This window comes from Arctopsyche grandis, chromosome 4, assembly GCF_051622035.1.
Source record: "Arctopsyche grandis isolate Sample6627 chromosome 4, ASM5162203v2, whole genome shotgun sequence".
Taxonomy (NCBI): domain Eukaryota; kingdom Metazoa; phylum Arthropoda; class Insecta; order Trichoptera; family Hydropsychidae; genus Arctopsyche; species Arctopsyche grandis.
The window spans coordinates 33,750,027-33,770,363 of NC_135358.1; the positions used below are offsets into that span (position 1 = coordinate 33,750,027).

General features: G+C 36.1%; 3 protein-coding genes across 5 annotated transcripts in view; all 3 read left to right on the plus strand.

The window, feature by feature from the left end:
* The window catches only part of LOC143911157 (uncharacterized), a 369,714-nt gene that overhangs the window by 167,882 nt on the left and 181,495 nt on the right, over positions 1-20,337 (plus strand). The window lies entirely within an intron of this gene.
* On the plus strand, positions 998-4,509 carry LOC143910305 (triokinase/FMN cyclase-like). The gene is made up of 13 exons (XM_077428714.1): positions 998-1,257; positions 1,334-1,400; positions 1,473-1,583; positions 1,651-1,739; positions 2,369-2,461; positions 2,537-2,654; positions 2,734-2,982; positions 3,061-3,284; positions 3,359-3,521; positions 3,632-3,779; positions 3,861-3,963; positions 4,043-4,179; positions 4,284-4,509. The coding sequence occupies exons 1-13, from the start codon at positions 1,129-1,131 to the stop codon at positions 4,384-4,386; spliced, it is 1,734 nt and encodes a 577-aa protein (XP_077284840.1). The 5' UTR covers positions 998-1,128; the 3' UTR covers positions 4,387-4,509.
* x16 (x16 splicing factor) lies at positions 8,591-16,580 on the plus strand. Of its 3 annotated transcripts, none has more exons than XM_077428560.1 (5): positions 8,591-8,734; positions 11,434-11,615; positions 11,716-11,927; positions 12,024-12,248; positions 15,192-16,580. In XM_077428560.1, exons 2-4 carry the CDS (start codon positions 11,436-11,438, stop codon positions 12,163-12,165), a joined length of 534 nt encoding a protein of 177 aa, XP_077284686.1. In that variant the 5' UTR covers positions 8,591-8,734; positions 11,434-11,435; the 3' UTR covers positions 12,166-12,248; positions 15,192-16,580. The 3 variants fall into 3 exon arrangements, with proteins under 3 accessions (XP_077284686.1, XP_077284687.1, XP_077284685.1); XM_077428561.1 differs by having other exon boundaries at positions 8,606-8,734; positions 12,024-12,257; XM_077428559.1 differs by lacking the exon at positions 12,024-12,248 and having other exon boundaries at positions 8,606-8,734.

Below are 20,337 nucleotides of genomic sequence, written 5' to 3' on the forward strand. Positions count from 1 at the left end.
AAGATCGAAAATCGAAAGATCTTAAGTCGAAAGATAAAAAAAGGGTCTCTCCCCCCCGTCGTAAATACTCACTTAATTAGCGCCAGCAGGATACAACAGGAACAAGAGGAACAGGCTTTTCCTCCCGTATTCTGCGCGCGCACATTAAACAAGGCTGTATGACAAAAAGAGAGATAATTTCACCGCATGCCACTCATATATATATATTATATATACATAGTACTGTTTACCATGCACCCTTTTTTTTTGATCTTTCGACTTAAGATCTTTCGATTTTCGATCTTTGCCTTCCAATATTTGCGTTTTCGGGCGTTTCACTTTCGGTCCCGTGAGGGAGACCGAGTAATAGTATAGTTTTAAATTAAATACAGAACCAGGGTTTATCTTGTTTGATTCACCTGCTTATATTTGCAAAATTATATATATTATCAACACAATGAATATTATGTGGTAGTATAATTTTTTAGTCGTCTTGTTTAGGCTTCTTTTTTATGTAATGACCAAAGACTTAAATATTTCTCTCACTCATTTCTAATGAGAATAAAAAGTGACAATTATAATTATAAAACGGGTAAACGGATGCTATAAAATCTCTAAAACATTTTTTTCATAATAAATAAAATTTATCTCAATTTTTGAAATTGGTCATTATAAAAATTAGTTGCCAGTTTAATTTTAGCTTTTATTATAGTAAGCTTCATATTTAAATAATATTGTTATTACATATAACAATTTTAAGTACCCACATTATTACAATTAAAGTTATGTATTCAAGAAAAGATTCCGGAAAAATGAATTTTGGTGATAATTAATCAATTCCATATTATATGCATGTGATTAGTATTTAATGAAGCGGTGTAATTTTTAAAGCCACATATTTTGAAAAAAAATCAGGTTTTCTTCAGCATAAAATTGAATAAATTTAGACATTTTAAATAACATCATTCAAATGGCATATGTATTTACTTAATTAATGTCAAACACTGTGAGCTTTGACCCCACAATCACAATATAACAATGCGATAACCTCAAACCAGAAGCATCATACGTGCATATGGTTTATTTCAAAGTTTCTACTATTTGCCATAATTATTCAGATACTAACACATTGCAATAAAACGTTGAATTATGTCCAAAATAGAAAATAAACTTTTAAATAGTGTAGAAACAGCCGTCGATGAATCATTAGCTGGATTTATTTGCCAGTATCCGGGTCTTCAACTTCATGGGCCACACCGATTTGTCACTAAAGTTGAAGTATGTGTTATAGTATATGTATGTATCTGTAGTTCATAAATAATGTACGGTAGAAATTAAAAAAAATACATTACAGAACCACATCTCTTCGAATGTTGCTGTTATTTCCGGGGGAGGATCTGGTCATGAGCCATTTTGTACAGGTACTATGTCAATATGCATTATTCACATATTTTATTGTATAATAAGTATATTCTTATACATTTATAAAATAGGATATGTCGGAAATGGAATGTTGGCTGGTGCAGTTGCAGGAGGAATATTTACCAGTCCACCAAAATCTCATATTTTACAAGCAATAAAATATCTTAACAAATATTATAAAGGTATGTTTTAATAATTTTGATTTCATTGTTTGTTTAAAGGCGTTAAATGAAATTGAACATATTTTAGGTGGAATATTAGTCATAGTACCAAACTATACTGGCGACTGTCTTAATTTTGGAATGGCTGTGGAACACTCCAAAAATATAAATATTAAAGTATGATATATGATATAATATAAATACATACATATATACTTTTATGATATTTTAAATTAATATTTCAATATAACGACTTCTTGGTTTATATATGGTTTATGGTTAAGAGGGCTGTACACACGAAACCTTAATTTTGTTGCCGTTCCTTTCTTCGATATATATATTGAGTGAATGCGACAATATATATATTGAGTGAATGCGACAGTTGCGCTTCGACCAGATAAATCGTATTTTAAATCGACAAAATCGAGGTTTCGTATTCTCCTATTTTCTCCTCCGAAACTGGACCAATTTAAAAAAAAATTCATCATCGGTATGAGAAAGATATTTTCTGTGCAACTATGCGCGTATTTTTTTTTTTTTTAATCAACCGTTAAATAAGCACGCTGGACTCTTTTCGTGGGTGTAAAAAAGAGGCGATTTTATAGATGTTTGGCGGCTCCTAGCTCCTATAAAAAATAACTAATTAAAAAAATAAAACGATAGACGCATCTCAATCGTGGATATACATAGCATATTAAAAAATAATTTCTCTAGTTCCATAATTGAGGAAGGGAGAAGTGTAATACGTTTGTATTGACAAGGTGCTGGTGTCCAGCCCTCTTAATAACAACATTTATATATTTCAGATAGAAACCTTCATAGTTGGAGAAGACTATGCTTCTGGACAAAATTCTATTGCTGGTAAAAGAGGGATGTGTGGGTTGTTGTTTGTGTATAAGGTTCAATATTTAATGAATAAAATAATGCGTAATGTCAATACCTAGGGAATATTTAAATATTTAAAATTATTATAGTTGGCCGGTGCACTAGCTTCTGAAGGGAAGTCTTTAGAAGAAATAATTGAAACGCTACATTTATTACACAAGAACATGTCTACATTAGGAATATGTTCTAAATCATGTTCTTTACCAGGTGTCACATTTAACCAGTACTTATAATACATTTTTGTGTCAGAAAATATTTAAATACTCTTTATTGATTATTTTTGTAGGACAATCTCCGCTTTTCCATGTACCAGTTGATCGAATGGAACTTGGAATAGGTGTTCATGGTGAAGCAGGAATAGAAACAATAGTTATCAGTACAGCCAAAGAAATAGTCAGTGTTATTCTCAAGAAATTATGTTCTCAACTAAAATTGCAGAATTGTGCAACTAAAGTTGCCGTGTTAATAAACAATTTGGGAACAATTACTGAATTAGAATTGAATATAATTTGTAATGAAGTTTTTAATCAATTGGGTATTATGAAACTTGTATTTTAAATCCACATGATAAAATAATATATGTATTATTTAATGTTTCGTAATGCTTTTTCAGCAAAAATATGTGTAGTCAAAAGATTTTATTCAGGAACACTGATGTCATCATTGGATATGACCGGTTTTCAAATATCAATCTTAAAATTTCCCGAAAATGAAGAAAACGAATGGATTCGTCTTTTAGATAATGAAACCGATGCTCCGAGATGGATCGGATCAAAAATGTCTGTATCTGATAAAACCCACGTTGAAACACAAATTTATGAACCAATTCTTGAAAATGTAAAAATGTTTAATTTTCAATATTATCACATTTTAAGTTTGGGATTTTCTTACATACGATTTATTTGTTATAGAATTATTCCAAATTCAAGCTATCTGAAGATGAAAAAATTAAGTTTAAAAAATGCTTACAATTTGTATCCAATGGTATACTAGAGAATGAAGTTAAGTTGAATAAACTTGATAGTGGTTGTGGTGATGGCGATTGTGGGACAACTTTAAGACACTTGGCTGAAGGTTTTATAATATATTCTTCATTACTTTAATCGAACTCTTCACATTTTAATAAAAAATATGTTATTAAATAAAAATTTAATTTCAATATGATAACTTTATATTATATTTAGGAATGCAACAACTTATATCAACGCTTAATTTTGAGTGCCCAGCTGATCTATTACAGCAATTGTCAGATATAGCAGAAACTAAAATGGGGGGAACTTCGGGAGGAATATATAGTCTTTGTTTCTCTTCAATGGCAAAACATTTTATTAAGTGAGATTTACTTTTAAATTTAATATACTTGTGAAAATGTAGGAAGCATCATGGAGTATAAATTATGTACACAATTCGCAGCTCACAAGAAAATAGTTTAGCTTTGGTGTGGGCCAAGGCTTTTCAATCGGGTATAAAAACGATCATGAAATATAGTCGTGCTCGAAAGGGTGATAGAACCATAGTGAGTTTCATTTTTATCAAATAAATATCGTTAAATCACGTTATCGAATAAATTGTGTTGAAAATTTATATTCTTATAGATTGATGCTCTTGAACCGGCTGAAAAAGAACTTTTTGATTCTATTGTTATTAAAAATGAGAGTCTTAAGTGTGCCTTGGATAAAGCAAGAGAAGCAGCAGTTTCTGGATGTAACGCTACTAAATATATGGAAGCCAGGTATTAATCTCAAAAATCGATATGAAATATAAAGAAAAACAATTCGTTTGATTGATGTGAATTTTAGACAACCTGTCATTTGCATATGTTTTACGTATTTACAGAGCTGGCAGAGCAAGTTATGTCAATAAGGAACAACTGACTGACGTTGATGCTGGTGCATTTGGTTTTGTTATCTGTATAACAGCAATAAGTCAATGTTTTTAATATCTAATTAAGAATAATTTCTATTATTATTTATCATAATTAATTTTGTACTTCATATAATATTTTTTACTTACTTAACTTTCAAATTGAATATACATATGTACATATTAACAATGCAGCTTCAATGACTCTTTTTCGTATTACTCCACATTACATACATACCTAAGTATTTCAAATACTCATCCTGTTTTTATCGTCTCTATTAAAATTCCTTAAAGTTTCAACTACTGTGGCAGTCTCAGCCATTAAATTTAAGCTATGTGACCTGATCTTTCCTGTACCTATGTGGAGACTGTGCTGCTAGCTGTAGGAAAAGGAAGTATGTGTACGGGGGAAGTTTTGATGTCTCCTACCAAAATCAGGCGTCAGGGCCTATCTATGTATTATATGGTAAACGGACTACTAGTCATATGTGAACCAGTCACAGGACAACCGGTCGCTCTAGATCGGTCACACGTGATCACCCGTCACACTGAAACTGGTCACACCCTAAAATCGGTCACGAGAAAACTGGTTGACTGGTCGACCGGTTGTCCTGTGACCGGTTTACATTTGACTAGTAATCACCGAACCGTATTATATATCTATGGCTGTACGACAAAAAGAGAGAGAATTTCACCGCACGCCACTAATTGTAAGTAATATTGTTGATGTCGACGGCCCCATAGGACCGGGCCGCACCGACTTGCCAGCGACTTGGTTGAGGGCAACCAGACCAATGCATGTAGGTAGATGGGACATGCTACACCCGTCAACTTGTTTGTCGCACACATTTCCATACATTTTTTCGTGTCGCGCAACTAGTCGGCTGACAAAGTTGCACGGTGTGGCCCGACTCATAGGCTGGGATACGGTAAACACACCTTCCCTACGGTAATTGGATTATTATCACGATCGCCCAAAAGACAATTTTTGCCATGAAAATCGCGAATACGGAATATTTGGCACTCGAATTCTCGTTAGTATGATGGACTTTTCGGCTGCCAGACGTTCCGTTATAGAGATTTTAGTGACTTTTAGGCAAGCGCTTTGTGAGCAATAATCACCGAACCCTTAATGATCCTGATTCTGTTATGCAAGCCTTGTCTGTTTGTCCTAGATCTGACTATCTTACTTTGCACACGCTGTACAAAATATTTGCTTGTCTACCTGTATCTATCGCTACAGTAGAAATAAGTTTTTCAACATTGCGGCGTACAAAGACAAGGCTGAGGTCAACAATGAAGGAGGATCGACTTAATGGCTTAGCTCTGTTAAACACTCACCCTGAAATTGATTGTCCTATTGACGATGTAATTATCCAATTTGCCAGGAAGAATAGGCGCAGAAAATTCATCATTTAAGGATGAGAACCACAATTGTAACTTTTTTATATCATAAGATGGCATTGTCTTGTACATATATGTGTATAATCCATTGATGTATAATACACATAGATGGGCTCTGACGTGTGATTTTGGTCGGAGATCTTGTCTTCATTAACTGAGGGGTGAGGGGGGTTTAACTAGCGGGGAAGTTGGGAAAAAAGTTTGTAGTCGGGGTAGCGATGTGTTGACCGTATCCCAGCCTAACGAAACACTGTTGTGCTTGTTTTATAAAGTTTTATTGTTTGCCTATGGTTGTACAAAGGTATTATATTTGTGGGCAAAAGTATGTCGTTCAGCGGTCTCTGGATATGGTAGAGTGTCGCTGGCTCGGCATTCAGCTATGTTCAGAAGGTCTCTGGATGCGGCAGTGTGTTGCTGGCTCGTTGTTCGGCTATGTTCAGAAGGTCTCTGGATGCGGCAGTGTGTTGCTGGCTCGTTGTTCGGCTATGTTCAGAAGGTCTCTGGTCTGCTGCTGTGTGTCGACGCTTGCTGTTGTGGGTCGACTGGTCTGGTGCTGTGTGTCGACGCTTGCTGCTGTGGGTCGACTGGCGTTGTTTGGGTTGTACCTCCTTTTATAGTGTTTCTGGAATCACCTGACCCATGGTGGTGGTTTGTTGATGCGTAAGCGAGGAATGTTCTTTTGTCGAGGGGTAGAATTTTCTGGAATGATTGGCGCCGTTCCGCTCGATGTAGTTTAATGGTGGCGGCGTGTTTCGACCGTTTTGGTTCCGCTCGACTGGTAGGGGCGTTCCACTTGAGTTTAATATAATGGCTGCAGGTGTGCGTCGTCTGGGTTTCGTTCCGCTCGAGTGTGAGGGGTGGAACATTCTCGAAGGATTTGGCACCGTTCCGCTTGAGTTGGATTTGGCACCGTTCCGCTTGAGTTTAATATAATGGCTGCAGGTGTGCGTCGTTTGGGTTTCGTTCCGCTCGAGTGTGAGGGGTGGAACATTCTCGAAGGAACTGGCGATTGATTCCAAGAAGTGCACGTGTTGTGTGGTGAGTTCTGCAAGGAATGTGGTTTGTTGTTGTGGAATATTCTCGAATGTTTCGATGACGATGACGATGACGAGATTCCTACATGTTTTTTTTCCCTTCGACGCAGCGGTACCTACCTACCTACTAAGAGAAACTGTGCATGCGCCAAAAGGGAGACCAGTATAAAGGTCTGTTTATACTTAACAGCACTGCACGACTCCGTTTCAAATATGTCATTTTATTACATTTCTATTCATATCTACCTACACGTCGCGGTTACGTCACGTTCACAACACTTTGGCCGAGTGCAAGGCAAAATCGGCTTACTTATACATTGCAGGCCATGACGATACGGCGCAATATTGCTTACGCCGTATTGTCGAGTACTTACAATATGAATGCATACTCGTGCATTCGTAGCTACGCGTCAGAATACAAGTCAGCAAAAATGTCTCGGCGTTTATCGAACGAAAAATTATGTATAATCACGTCGTTGGAAGAAGAAGCTCAAGAAGGCAATAAAAAAGCACGGAGGTTTTTTGATATGCATCCCATGTTAAAAAATAGAAAAACCAAAGGAGAGTTTTGGACGTTGTATAAGGAGCTTGTGGATGATGGACAAATTTTTTTTAAATATTTCCGTAAAAAATTTAAAATTTTTTTAAATATTTTTTAAATATTTGTACCAAAACCATGTCGAAAGATTGAACAGCTGTCAATTGTCACTATCGATAATGGGTCCAAAACAGCAAAGCGGCAGACTCATGGCACGTAATTCGCGTGTATATTTCCACGATGGCCAAAAAACGGTTACGATACATTGACGGATGCTGCTGTAAGGTATGAACAGGAAATGTCGGGTACAGCTGTAAGCCTGCCGTGGCGTAAACGTGACGGTTGGTATGAATATACCCATACAAAATGTACCAAAGAATACTTTTCGTACGGCCGGATACCTGCTGAAGTCGGTACGTGCTGACTAGGTATGAACAGACCTTAAGACGTGAAGGCGGATCTAGTGTACATCAATGGTATAATCAGTTTAAATAAGACTTTCTTAAATTTTGCATGTGACTTGATTATTTTTTTATTACGATAAAAGTAAAGGTAGCTCAAGATATTATAGGGGGGTTGAAGGTTTTTGGACCGTTTCCCAGCCTATGGAAATTCAGTTGAATTTTGAAGAGGATCTTTATTACTCGATTAATACAGGTGTATTTGTATGTACAGCGAAATAGGTAAAGGATTCACTGGAACGAGCTAGGTCGAGTTCCTGAAGCTCACTGGCATCTGGGGACGATGCACTGGTTTATAAAGGTGTTGCTTGAGCAACGCGTAGCTGGGCTGGTGAGATCACGTTCTGGAAGATTCCGACGGGGTCGAGGTCTTCCTTTGTGTTCGATGTTGGATGCGTAGTTGCGTATCCTTGGGATTGCGTATCTGGAGCGAGTCGAATCGCCTTTATGGGTAAGCTGGACGAAGTATTTCGGCCACGGCTAACTTTCGTGTACGAGAAGAGGACACGATGATGTCATTTGTACAGATTAAGTTCGATGAGGGAAATAGGTGATATCACAAGTCGTGCTATATCTCTACAATATCTTTAGCGCCCCCCCCCCCCCCCTTGAGTTTTTTTCTGTATCCGCCACTGTGGGCATGTAAATTGTTGAAGCGAGGGTCGTATGTCCGGATATGCATAAGTCGTGCATGTGTATGATGATTGCCTAGAATATTGTAAAGCATTGATTGCAACATGGTAAAAATATGAGCAGACTTTTTGAATGGCAAATAAGGAGGCTTTCGAGGTTTGAAAATAATAAGAACGATGACAATGGGCGTGTAGCGTAGTGTTAGGGGCTACTGTGGGACGCCGCGCCGCGCTGTGCCGGTGACGCCGCTAGACGTTCTTCCCTGCCGGTCTGAGCTTTCCTCGCGGCTCGCGTCGTCCCGCATTTCTCGTTCGCGCTCGACTTTCTGCCACGGCGAGTCACAGCGAGCCACAGGTGAGTCTCTCTCTCTCTCTGTCTAACCACCCCCTGCCATCCCCTGCCCCTGCATCCCCGATCGCGACGCGTGCCGCCACCGCCCACCGCCCACCACCCACTTCTCATCAACCACCAGCCATCGCTCATTGCCAATTGCCAATCACCAATCGCCCATCCACGTCTATCATATCCAAATCCTCGCTCGTGCTCCCCTAACCCTAACCCTAACCCTAACCCTAACCATAACCCAACCCTCAGACGGGGAAACCCCCACTCCGCACTTCCCGCCATTTAGCCGAGTCCACGCCGAAGCCGACTCGTCCACGTTCATTCGAGCTCGACGTTTCCCATTGAGTGACAGCTCTGTCGATTTCCCGCGAAAAACGACTACGCCCACTTTTAACATTTCCATACAAATTTTTGCCTAAGAAATGCTCGGCAGATTTTTTTTATTTGATGGAAATTTTTACTGCTTACTATTTATTTTATCCATTTGCATGTTTGAAGGTGACCTCCTATAGTTGATTGAACTTTGTCATTCGACTTGAACAGTTTAATAAATTCTAAAATAATAAAAATTTTGTAATATACAAGCATGACGAATTGTATATGCGACCAAATTTCATATCATTGATACATTCCTATACGTTCTACATCCACAATCGATTTGCTTCAGTACTGTATATTTAACATGTCTCGTCTCGTCATCAAGTAGGTGTAAATAACACTAATAATAATCACACTTATACTGATTGGAAATTGAATAAACAATACATTGACAAAAACATGTGCATCCATGGCAGCAGCTTCAGAGTTAGGCCAATCTTAGAAAGATTAGAAAATAGCCGTTTCGGTGGTACGGCCATGTCATGCGCCGTCCATTGGACCACATTAGTACTGAGGAATCGGCTAAGAAGACATTGTGGGCTTCAAAATTCAAAGGGGTGGAGCTCGTCAATGAAAACCTGAAAGATAAAGGAAAATAAAGGCTAGGCTCAATTATTGAATGTTATATTATTGTTGCTAGGGGTGGGTGGAGGATCCAAGTAAAGGGCCAAAGTCGTTTCGCAGCATTTATTGATGATTAAGGAGATACACGCACTGGCAGTGCTCAGTCCAGAATGTCTTGATATCGCCTTATAAGGGATAGATCTCTCAGGATATCTTCGGCGTCTAATTTGTTTACCTATTGTTATGGTCACGTACGGATATGTCTTCCCATGGTACAGGTCAATTCTGAGAAGGGACAAATAACAACCAACTCGGTCGCCTTTGCTTAGCCTACATGCACTTAGGGTCTAGATATAATCCTCGAAACCAATTATAAACGGTCACACAGTCTCTGGGATTCTATTCGGTCTAATCCGATTGCACTTACTCTTTTTAGTATACGTAACATTATTATGATATTTGACTATTATTTTTTATTTCAATCAATCATACACACTCAAACGACGACTGTAGTATACTTGTTTACTTTGTACATGCTCAAAATACAACATCTATCGGCGTTTTTCAGGCCCATGGCTCATGGATCGACATTGAAAGGGTTAAAAAATAATCTATGATCAAAAATCGATACATAGAGACATCTGTCTACGAATTTGCAGCATTTATAAAAATCAGCGAAATTCTAGATACTAAAAAACTTTAAATTTTGCAAGAAAATAGGTAAAAGTTGCAATGATAATAGCATAAATTGACAAACTGATGGGAAACGATCGACCTAGAGTCACATATATAATTATCTTATACAAACCAAGCGAAAAATTGAGATGGTGACAAACTCGAATTTTTGCCAGAGTTAGGACAGGGATGCCAATTTTGCAGGAACCGTTTCAATGAAAATCAGATGAATTAGCAAACTCTGATTGGAAACGATCGACCTGGAGTCACATATCTACGGTCTGGCCAGCAGCAACTAGTGGGATTGAAACCGTGACCACTTTGTTCGAAAGCAGCATACGCTAACTACTAGTCTATGCTTTTAGTTAACCGTTTGCCCGTGGCCGTCTTCTATGGAAGCTTTGGGCGACAAGTCTGTAACGCGGCTGTCTTCCATATAATATCTGAACTTTGCACGAGATTTTGAGGCTTATATGCGCCTATTTCAACTGTTTTAAGGTTCAAAATTGGTTGAATATATAACTGAGAGTTGAATGCCATCTATTCAATTTGCTTAAAATGAATATATACCAGTCAAAATTAGTGGTTTTGTGGAACCATACTGAAACCTCGTTTATGTGACGTCACGTCTTCATACAATTATGAAGAATGATTATTTGACAATGAATCGAAAACTACGAGATATATTATGTATTTTTTATTGTTTAAAATAATACTTTGTGTTAATAAACATATCTGGTTACTTGAGTAAATATTAAAATCTGTATTTAAGGTCGAAAACTCTGCTGCGTACAGGGCTTGTTCACTATATTTATAGCCGCGGGCAAAAGGTTAATCTAAACAGATTAAACCTTATAGTACTTATTGTTACAAACAAACATAACACCTTAATTTTTCCGAATGTTAAATTTTAAATTCGAACCTTGGTAATATGTGTGAGTTATCAAATACGTACGTCGAGACATGCTATTTCTAATTAATGTCACAGATTTACGTCGCATTGTAATCTAATCTCATTTTGTTTTTTTATTTTGTTTTTTTTGTTGTAATTGTGTTTTCTTAATCTAAGTAAATGTTGATTTTTGTTTCAGCGATGTCTCGCTACGGCTCGGAGTGTAAACTGTACGTCGGAGACCTGGGCAACAACGCCAGCAAGCCCGAACTCGAAGACGCTTTCAGTTATTATGGCCCCCTTAGGAACGTGTGGGTAGCCAGAAATCCACCAGGTTTTGCATTCGTGGAGTTTGAAGATCCACGAGACGCCGAGGATGCGGTCGGTCAACCGAATTCGAATGAGATATGACGTGTGCGAGTTGGGGGGGGGAGGGGGGGCGAATAGTCAGATTTGACGTGGTTTTATCTTTCCGTTTCAGGTGAGGGGCTTGGACGGCCGTACGATATGCGGACGTCGGGCTCGCGTGGAGATGTCCAACGGGAAGGGCGGCGGTCGAGGTTACCGCGGACCGCCTCCCCGCAGCTCTCGGATGGCGAGACCGTTCCACCCGGACGACCGTTGCTACGAGTGCGGAGACCGCGGCCATTACGCGCGCGATTGTTCTCGTTTAGGACGTCGGACGCGCCGCAGGTATTATGAGCTCTTATCGGACGCTAGGGGAATACTAAGTCCTTGTCCCTATGTTAATCAGATTAATATTAAAAACCCTGCTGCTATGTTTTATAGGTTTATGTTGGGTATACCTACTGTATCAGTGCTCTCATACTGGCCTGTCGTAGCATCGTGTAGCTTCTCTTCACTCCGTAGAGTTTTCTCTAAGCTGAGTCTGTATCTGAGTAGTTCTGCCGCACTGCGTGTCGCTACGTAGTCCTGCGACCTTCTCCAGTCTCCGTAACCTACCTTCATGTGACTCAAACGACGTGTTACACTTTGTGACTGAGCGCGCACAGTGTGAGTTATGTATGTTTACAAAATAAGCATTTTTACTAATGTGTTATTTACGGCTATCTGGTGTGCTCATCAGACGCTAGAGCATGTAGGTAATATAAACCTATAATAAACACATAAATCATTGATTGCCGTATTAGGAATTTTACGTCTAAGGTTTTTATATATATATATATATTGCTATATTTGACATTTTATACATGTACAGGATTCCCATTGTTTTTTTTTTTTTTTTTTTATCGATTTAAGGTACCCATTTGCTATGTGGGGCCCAATCCTTAGCATTTTTTTTTTCATTAAAATACAAATTATATATTAAATTATTCCAAATATCAAAAAACCACTTAATCGCCACGCGGTTTTAGACACCGATTCGATTATTTCCTTGACACTACCTCTTTGATTTTTTAAATGCTTTTTATTATTACGAAATTATGTTCACAATACATCTTATACTATCTATTTTAATAGCTACTGATCTACTGATCATTTTCTATTTTACAATTTTCATATAATTTGGTTAGTAATCATAGTATTATATTATTCTAATGTTAATGTACAGAGCATAATAGGAAAAAGAGCTCAAAAACTTATTTACAATTCTTATAAATGCTCATAATACATCTAATACATAATATTAATTAAAGACTGTCTAAAGTCGATGACCTAAAGCAGATTGTGTTTAGGTAATCTGTGTGTTATACCTGAAGGGTATAGACATTTTGTTGTAATCACCGAGACTCTTCACAGGTGTGTTAGTATGGTACACTATATCTTGAATATGCAACAAACTAAGGAAAAATATTGACTCATTTCAAATTCGTTAGTATCGCAGGATATTTTTAGATGTCACTGTGAAGAAACCAAAATTGATTTCGAATCGTAGTCTTATACACGAAAGAGTGCGTGCTTGGTGATTAAGTGGTTAGCTAATATGAAATATAAATATAACTTGGTGCTACTTTAGTATGCGATCTACCTTTGAATTGCAGTCGACTATTTTTTTTTATTTGTAACGTAGCAACAAACTGTTTATTATAATTTTTGTTTTTTTTCTGCCACCCCATAATGTTGTCGAAGCATTCCAATCAAAATATCGTCAGCAGCGAAGAAAATACCGACCGTAACAACCTTATCTTAAATGAATAGGCCCACCCTAAATTAACCTAACCTAACCTGGCCCTTAAATAAGTAGGTGTTGGCTGCTAAGATATGTTTTTTTTTAAGTTCGATTTCATCAATGTTTTCACAAAAAAAAAACATCTTATTTATTTAAGGGTCAGGGTAGGTTAGGTTAAGTTAAGGTCGCCCCTATTCATTTAATATTAGGTTGTTAGGTCGATATTATTCAGTCTCACTGTCAGACGCGAGACCTGAGACAGTAAGACCACATATTAACACTATGGTGGCCACTGACTCATATTTGTATCATGTTGGGTGCACAACTCATACCGGTCGCTGGCACATACATGATTTACGACTGCGCGAACTGTATTAGTATGCTAATATATTTTTGCATCACGTTTGTGGTCGATGATACAATTTTGTATCATGTTTTCGTCTGACGAAAACGTGATACAAATATGTATATCAGCGGACTGGAAAAAATATTCGCACAGTCGTGAATCATATATGTATCAGCGGCCAGTTAGCGTTGTGCACCCAACATGATACAAATATGAGTCAGCGGCGGCCACCATAGTGTTTAAGTCAAAACGCGAAGGTAGATCGCATACTAAAGTAGACCACATACTACAGTGACATTTATAACTTTTGGTTGTGGCTATTTGCAGGTACTATATGTGCGAATAATTGGCTATTTGCAGGTACTATATCTGCGACAGGCGCAAAACCTTTTGCGCCTTATAATTTCTTACATTTAATGTATGCTAGACTTGTTTAATCAATCGTTCATTATACATGAGGCAAATAAATTTCACACGTTATTATAATAGATTTATATCATTCAACTAGTTCGCGGCTTGTACTTGTATGTAGGTATTATACGTTGTATATGATAATAATTTTCGAACATTTAATAATATTAACTAGTTTGGATTATATTTTTTACTCTACGTCACTTTACGAGTTCGAACTAAATTTTAAGAGGTTTAAAGCAAAATTTTAACAGTAAACACGCTGACAGTGACGGTTCACGCGCGTGCGCGGAAGGCTTTGCGCCTGTCGCAGATATAGTACCTGCAAATAGCCAATGATTCGCAGATACAGTACCTGCAAATAGCCACAACCATAACTTTTTATACGATATAAAAAAAAATATTTATAAAATTATGAAATTTCCTACTTCACACGACTAATTTATGTATCATTTAATAAATTAAAAATCTTAAATTGAAAAGATTGAGATTTGAAATGCTAAAAGGGCCATTTCTGGTCCACAGCGTGGTTGGTTAATGATTCGAGTTATCCTCCCATTACTTTCTAAATATTTATAAAATTTTTGTATTTTTTTTTTTTTTGATCTTAAATAAAATTTGAAACGGGATAGCTTTTATATAATTAATGGAAAAGTGTTGAGGATCGGGTTCTGGATGATGAATGCTTCTGATATGGTACGTTTCTGATCTGTAAATTAAATTAAAAAAAAATTGCGTTATATAATATACGAGATAGCCTTGAATATTGCTTTATATAGTATACGTAAATATTTTGTAAGTATAATTTCGGTATCACGGGTTACAATTCTATTTCGATACGTGTCGGCTGAAATGTGTGAAAGGTGTGCAATAATTTTATAGAGACGTTATGTATTATATTATTAATAAATAGAATGTAAATGTGAATATGCATAGAATCCGTACTTTCAATTTGTGTGTGCGTTTTTTTTTTTTAATTTTTTTTCTTTAACTGTTTTAACAGCCGAGTTGACTAAATATAGAAGAAGTGTGTGTGTGTGTTTACTAATTGTGTCGATTGTTCGCCTAGGTCACGGTCCAAGTCCAGGTCCCGGTCGAGGTCCCGCAGCCGCTCCCACAGCAGGAGCGGATCACGAAGCAGATCCCGCTCTCGGCGCTCGCGCTCCGCCCGCCGATCGCACTCCCGCTCCGGTTCAAGATCTCGCTCTCCGCGCGGCAGCCCCAACCACACCGTGGCTCCGTCCAACGGAGACGCGAACTAAACAGTCAGCTCTTATTGATTTTTGTATTTGCTTTGTGAATTTTGATGTTGTTTTCTCTCATCACGGTATATTGTATACACACACATATCCACGTCAGGCGATTATTTCTAAAGTTTACATTTGTATCCGATATAATATTATAGAGCTTAGAATTCATATTTTTATTATTATGTATTTAAAATACAATCTATAAACGAAATGAAAGTAAATTTGTGTTTCATCGTATTTTAAAAAGTCACACAATCGATTACAGGAAAGAAGCATGCTCGTCGTACATGTTTATATTAAATATATATATATATACTGTATACTGTATAACTTCTGGCATGTGCTGTGTAATTTTTGCACGTGTTGGGAATGTTTGTACGTAAGTATCTTATAAATGTCAGTGTTCGATGTATGTTTTTTCACTATTAATATGCACAATTTTATTAAATATTGGTGTCATCCGTTTAATATATGACGTATGAATAGTTTTTTTTTTTTTATCAATGGAACTAAACTCTGAAATTATTGGTACCATCTTCGTTTATTTTTCTATTCATTAAGGAACTTAAGAATTTTTCATGTAATATATAATATGTCAATGCGTTGTACACTGTTGTTCTTCCAGTGTTATATACATATATATACTCTAATTGATAGGTCAAAATATACATTCATATTTGTGAATTGTAATAATTCTGTAAGACAAATGGATAATGAAATGGATAATATGTTTTTCATATTTAAATTCGTTGCAAGTGGTTATTTTTCATTCTGTCGTGAGAGCGACGATTTAATTTAGTATCCGAGAAGTGTAGTCTTAAATTTTTTATTATCGTTCTTTTATTTGTACAAATTGCGTTTCCGTTGCTTAGTTTTTATCAAATGATGATGGCTGCGTGAAATGAAGGTGTGTATTTGTTTGTATATTTTGGCGACGTGTATGAAATCTCACCGTTGCACACTTTTATTTTCTCTCAAATCTAACAGCTGCCCGATTGAATGTTACAGGAGAAGAGAATCGCGATGAATTTCATTGTAAGTTTTTTCTTTTTAATTATATTTCATATGATGTAAGTGTGAATCTTTTACAATTAGCGATTTTACTTTGCAGTCACTTAAGAACATACCGTAGTTTAAAAATTTATGCTTCAAACAAACCATATACTTATAAATGTAATATTTTTTTTAAATAAATGTGCGTTGACTACAATTCTGATTGTTTTACTAATCCTTTCTTTCCTCATGTTTGATGGTCGTCTTCTGACTTTCATAATGGGGCCGTTATTGTCCTCCGGCCCTGTCGACCATCCTACAGATCGCACTCGTGGCATCTCCCTTGGATCCATCTTTAACCCTTTGCCCGTGGCGAACAAGCCCTGTACGCGGCGTGGCACCTTTTTCGCCAATTTGGCTATCGAGTTTTCGACCTTAACACTTTGGTGGCCGGTGGTAAGTATGTGTGATCATACAAAAATAAACAGTATGAAGTCTTTCACATTGATTTTGTTAAATATGATGTTGTTTTTTCCTACCCCAATGATCACATCACATATGAAAAATCTGCTTTTGTCTAAATCAAGCAGAACTTGAAACTCTTTTTTTATTTCGTCTGTTCGAAACTGCGAACATTTAGGTAAACGTGTGAATATTTTTTCAAAAAGAATTCTTCACCGCTCCCCTATGTATACTAAAATAAATAATACGAAGTCTTTCACAACGATTAACTTTTGTTAAATATGGTGTTGTTTTTTTCCTACCCCAAGAATCTGCTTTTGTCTGAGATAATCTGAATATGAAATCCCTTTTTTTTATTTCGCCTCTTCAAAGTTGCGAGCATTTAGGTCAATTTGTGGATATTTTTTCATAAAGAAATCTTTACCGCGCCAACCTCAGAAAAATAAGCAATATGAGCCCCTTTTGAACGATTTTGTCAAACATTAATTTTATTTTATCTATATATTATAAAAGCGACTCTTTTTCGTATATTTGGATGTATTCAGAAACGTTTTCAGTTGCATTCTAACAGTGACATAGTGCAAACGTCAAAATTGATCTGGTGAATTCTCAGTTTTTGGATTTCGGTATCAGTATTTTTTTAATTGAATTACTGACCATAATATTTAAACGTGGTTTTTGTGCTTATTTTATTATTTTTAATTCCTTCTATAGAATGGATCAAGGCGAATTTGGTGATATTTTAGAGGACGAGTACGCTGATAGTTTATCCGATATTCCTAGTGATGTCGACAGTGAAGAAGAATCTATCGGAAATAGCAGCGAAGAAGAAAGTTCCGATGATCCATTTCAACCAAAAAAAAATCCCAAGGTTTTTCATCTATCCAGTAGCAGTAATTCAACTGATTCTGACGAAAGCGATCAACTATCGATCCACCAAGAGATAATGAACCTTTTCAAGGATCAACAGGTCCCAAAATAAGTCCCGAGAAGACAAGTATTGAAGATGCGGTGAATTGTTTTATCGTCGAAGATTTTCTTGAACATGTAGTAATCGAAACCAATAGATATAAGAAACAGAATTACCAACACTACAAAACTCATCAAAAAACAAAAAAGTGGATTGACGTTCCAGTGAAAGAAATAAAAAAGTGGTTTGGTTTAGTGATAATTATGGGATTAGTGCGTAAAGCTCGAATAAATGATTATTGGTCAACGAATCCCTTGATCGAAACACCAGTATTTTCGAAGACTATGAGTAGAAATAGATTTCGTCAAATTTTACAATTTTTACACTTCTGATAATGACAATATACCACCTGATGCTGACAGATTATTCAAAGTTCAATATATAATTAACTACTTTTCTAAAAAGTTTCGAGAAAATTTTAACCCTGGACAAAATATCTCTCTGGATGAAGGTATGATACCTTGGCGAGGACGATTAAATTTTAAAGTTTACAATCCGAGCAAAATAACTAAATATGGCATCCTTGTCAGAATGGTGTGTGATCCTGTTACGGGCTAAATTTTTTCTTTCAAGTTATATTCTGGATTAGGACTTAAATTAAATGGAATTGTTAGAAAACAGTTCTGACAAATGGCATCACGTATATATGGACAACCTATACAACAGTGTGGAATTAGCAAAAAGTCTGTTATTAAAAAAAATTCGATTGTGTGGTACGATTCGAATAAATCGAGGATTACCAGAGAGTTTGAAAACATATAAATTGCAAGTTTCGGAGACCACATACTTACGATGCGGCCAAATATTACTGCAATTGTTTAAAACGAATAAAAAGAGAGATGTGCGGATGATATCCACTATTCATAATGGAGACCTCGTTACCACAGGGAAAAAGGACCGGAAAAGCGGAGACCTCATTTTCAAACCAAAATGCATAACAGACTATAATAATTATATGAAAGGCGTTGATCGGGCCGATCAATTCCTTAGCTACTATCCAGTATATCGGAAAACACAAAAATGGACAAAGAAAGTCGCATTTTACTTCATGAATTGCGCTTTCTTCAACTTATTTCGAGTCTATGAAGAGATAACAAAAAATTCATTCCGTAAAGAAAGATTTCACGATTTTTTGCTCGAAGTGGGGAAGTTATGGATTTCAGCAGAAAATATTGACTGGTGGTACTCTTCCTGATCCGACTCAAAGATTATCCGGAGATTTTTCAAAACGCATGTGTGTAAAGATATCTATCACAAACAAAACAAACAATTCGAAGACGATGTCACGTTTGCTATAAATTTCACTCAAAAAATATATAATATTATAATCTGTGTTTTGTAAAAGAGGTTTTTTTTATTTTTTGTATAAAAATGTAGTATAAGAATCATATTTGTAGTATAATGCTCAATTTTTAAATCATAATTATTTTTATTTCGATATTTAGTTTATAAATATATGTTTCGATGTAATTGTAGAATAAGAATCATGTTTGTAGTATAATGCTCAATTTTTAAATCATAATGCTTTTTAATTCGATATTTACAATTGTATTTTTACCTTTTCAAAATAAATCAAGAAAAACATAATGCGTTTTATTTTTATAATGCATAATGCGTTCATTTTTTATTTTACTCAAGGTTTAAATTACGATGTTACAATATTATCTCATAGTGATCAGTAGTCACCGGAGCCTGAGGGGGCTTAGATTGTTAATTATATTTCATATTACAGCTTGTTAAATACATTTCCAAATAATATTGAGCTTGATTTTATATAAGAAGATGTGAAAAGATTCTCATGCGTTAGTGCTTTAGTGACATCTATATTTTCAATTTAGAATTATGTTTTCACTTTTTATTTTCTTATTTTACGTTTAATACATTTATTTAATAATTTAGAAAGAGTTTATTTTAATCAATTTAAATTAAAAGGAGCCGGCCCCTGGCAACATTCACGCATAAATCTACGCGGCCACCAAAGTGTTAAATACAGATTTTAATATTTACTCAAGTAACCAGATATGTTAATTAACACAAAGTATTATTTTAAACAATAAAATACATGATATATCTCGTAGTTTTGGCTTAATTGTTAAATAATCATTCTTCATACAATTGAGACGTATCGTCGCCATTGTTCAACAGACGTGACGTCACATAAACGAGGTTTCAGTACGGTTCCACAAAAAACTAATTTTGACTGGTATATATTCATTTTAAGCAAATTGAATAGATAGCATTCAACTCTCAGTAATATATTCAACCAATTTTGAACCTTAAAACAGTTGAAATAGACGCATATAAGGCTCAAAACCCCGTGCAAAGTTCAGAAATTCTATGGAAGACAGCCGCGCTACATACTTGTCGCCTAAAGCTTCCATAGAAGACGGCCGCCGGCAAACGGTTAATGATTATAATCTATTCCAGAAGATTCTATAATCTATTCCAAAAGAAAAAGAATGATAATAATAACATATGTACATATAAATAATTAATAAGAAAGTCAATTTTTAGCGGTCGGTTGACTAGCTCCATCCACT

Coding starts and splice junctions, on each gene's coding strand:
- x16 (XM_077428559.1), top strand. CDS start 11,436: ATGTCTCGCTACGGCTCGGAGTGTAAACTGTACGTCGGAGACCTGGGC. Junction 11,616..11,715: donor CACGAGACGCCGAGGATGCG/GTCGGTCAACCG, acceptor TTTCCGTTTCAG/GTGAGGGGCTTGGACGGCCG. Junction 11,928..15,191: donor GGACGTCGGACGCGCCGCAG/GTATTATGAGCT, acceptor TTGTTCGCCTAG/GTCACGGTCCAAGTCCAGGT.
- LOC143910305 (XM_077428714.1), top strand. CDS start 1,129: ATGTCCAAAATAGAAAATAAACTTTTAAATAGTGTAGAAACAGCCGTC. Junction 2,655..2,733: donor TAAATCATGTTCTTTACCAG/GTGTCACATTTA, acceptor TTATTTTTGTAG/GACAATCTCCGCTTTTCCAT. Junction 3,964..4,042: donor GAAAGGGTGATAGAACCATA/GTGAGTTTCATT, acceptor ATATTCTTATAG/ATTGATGCTCTTGAACCGGC.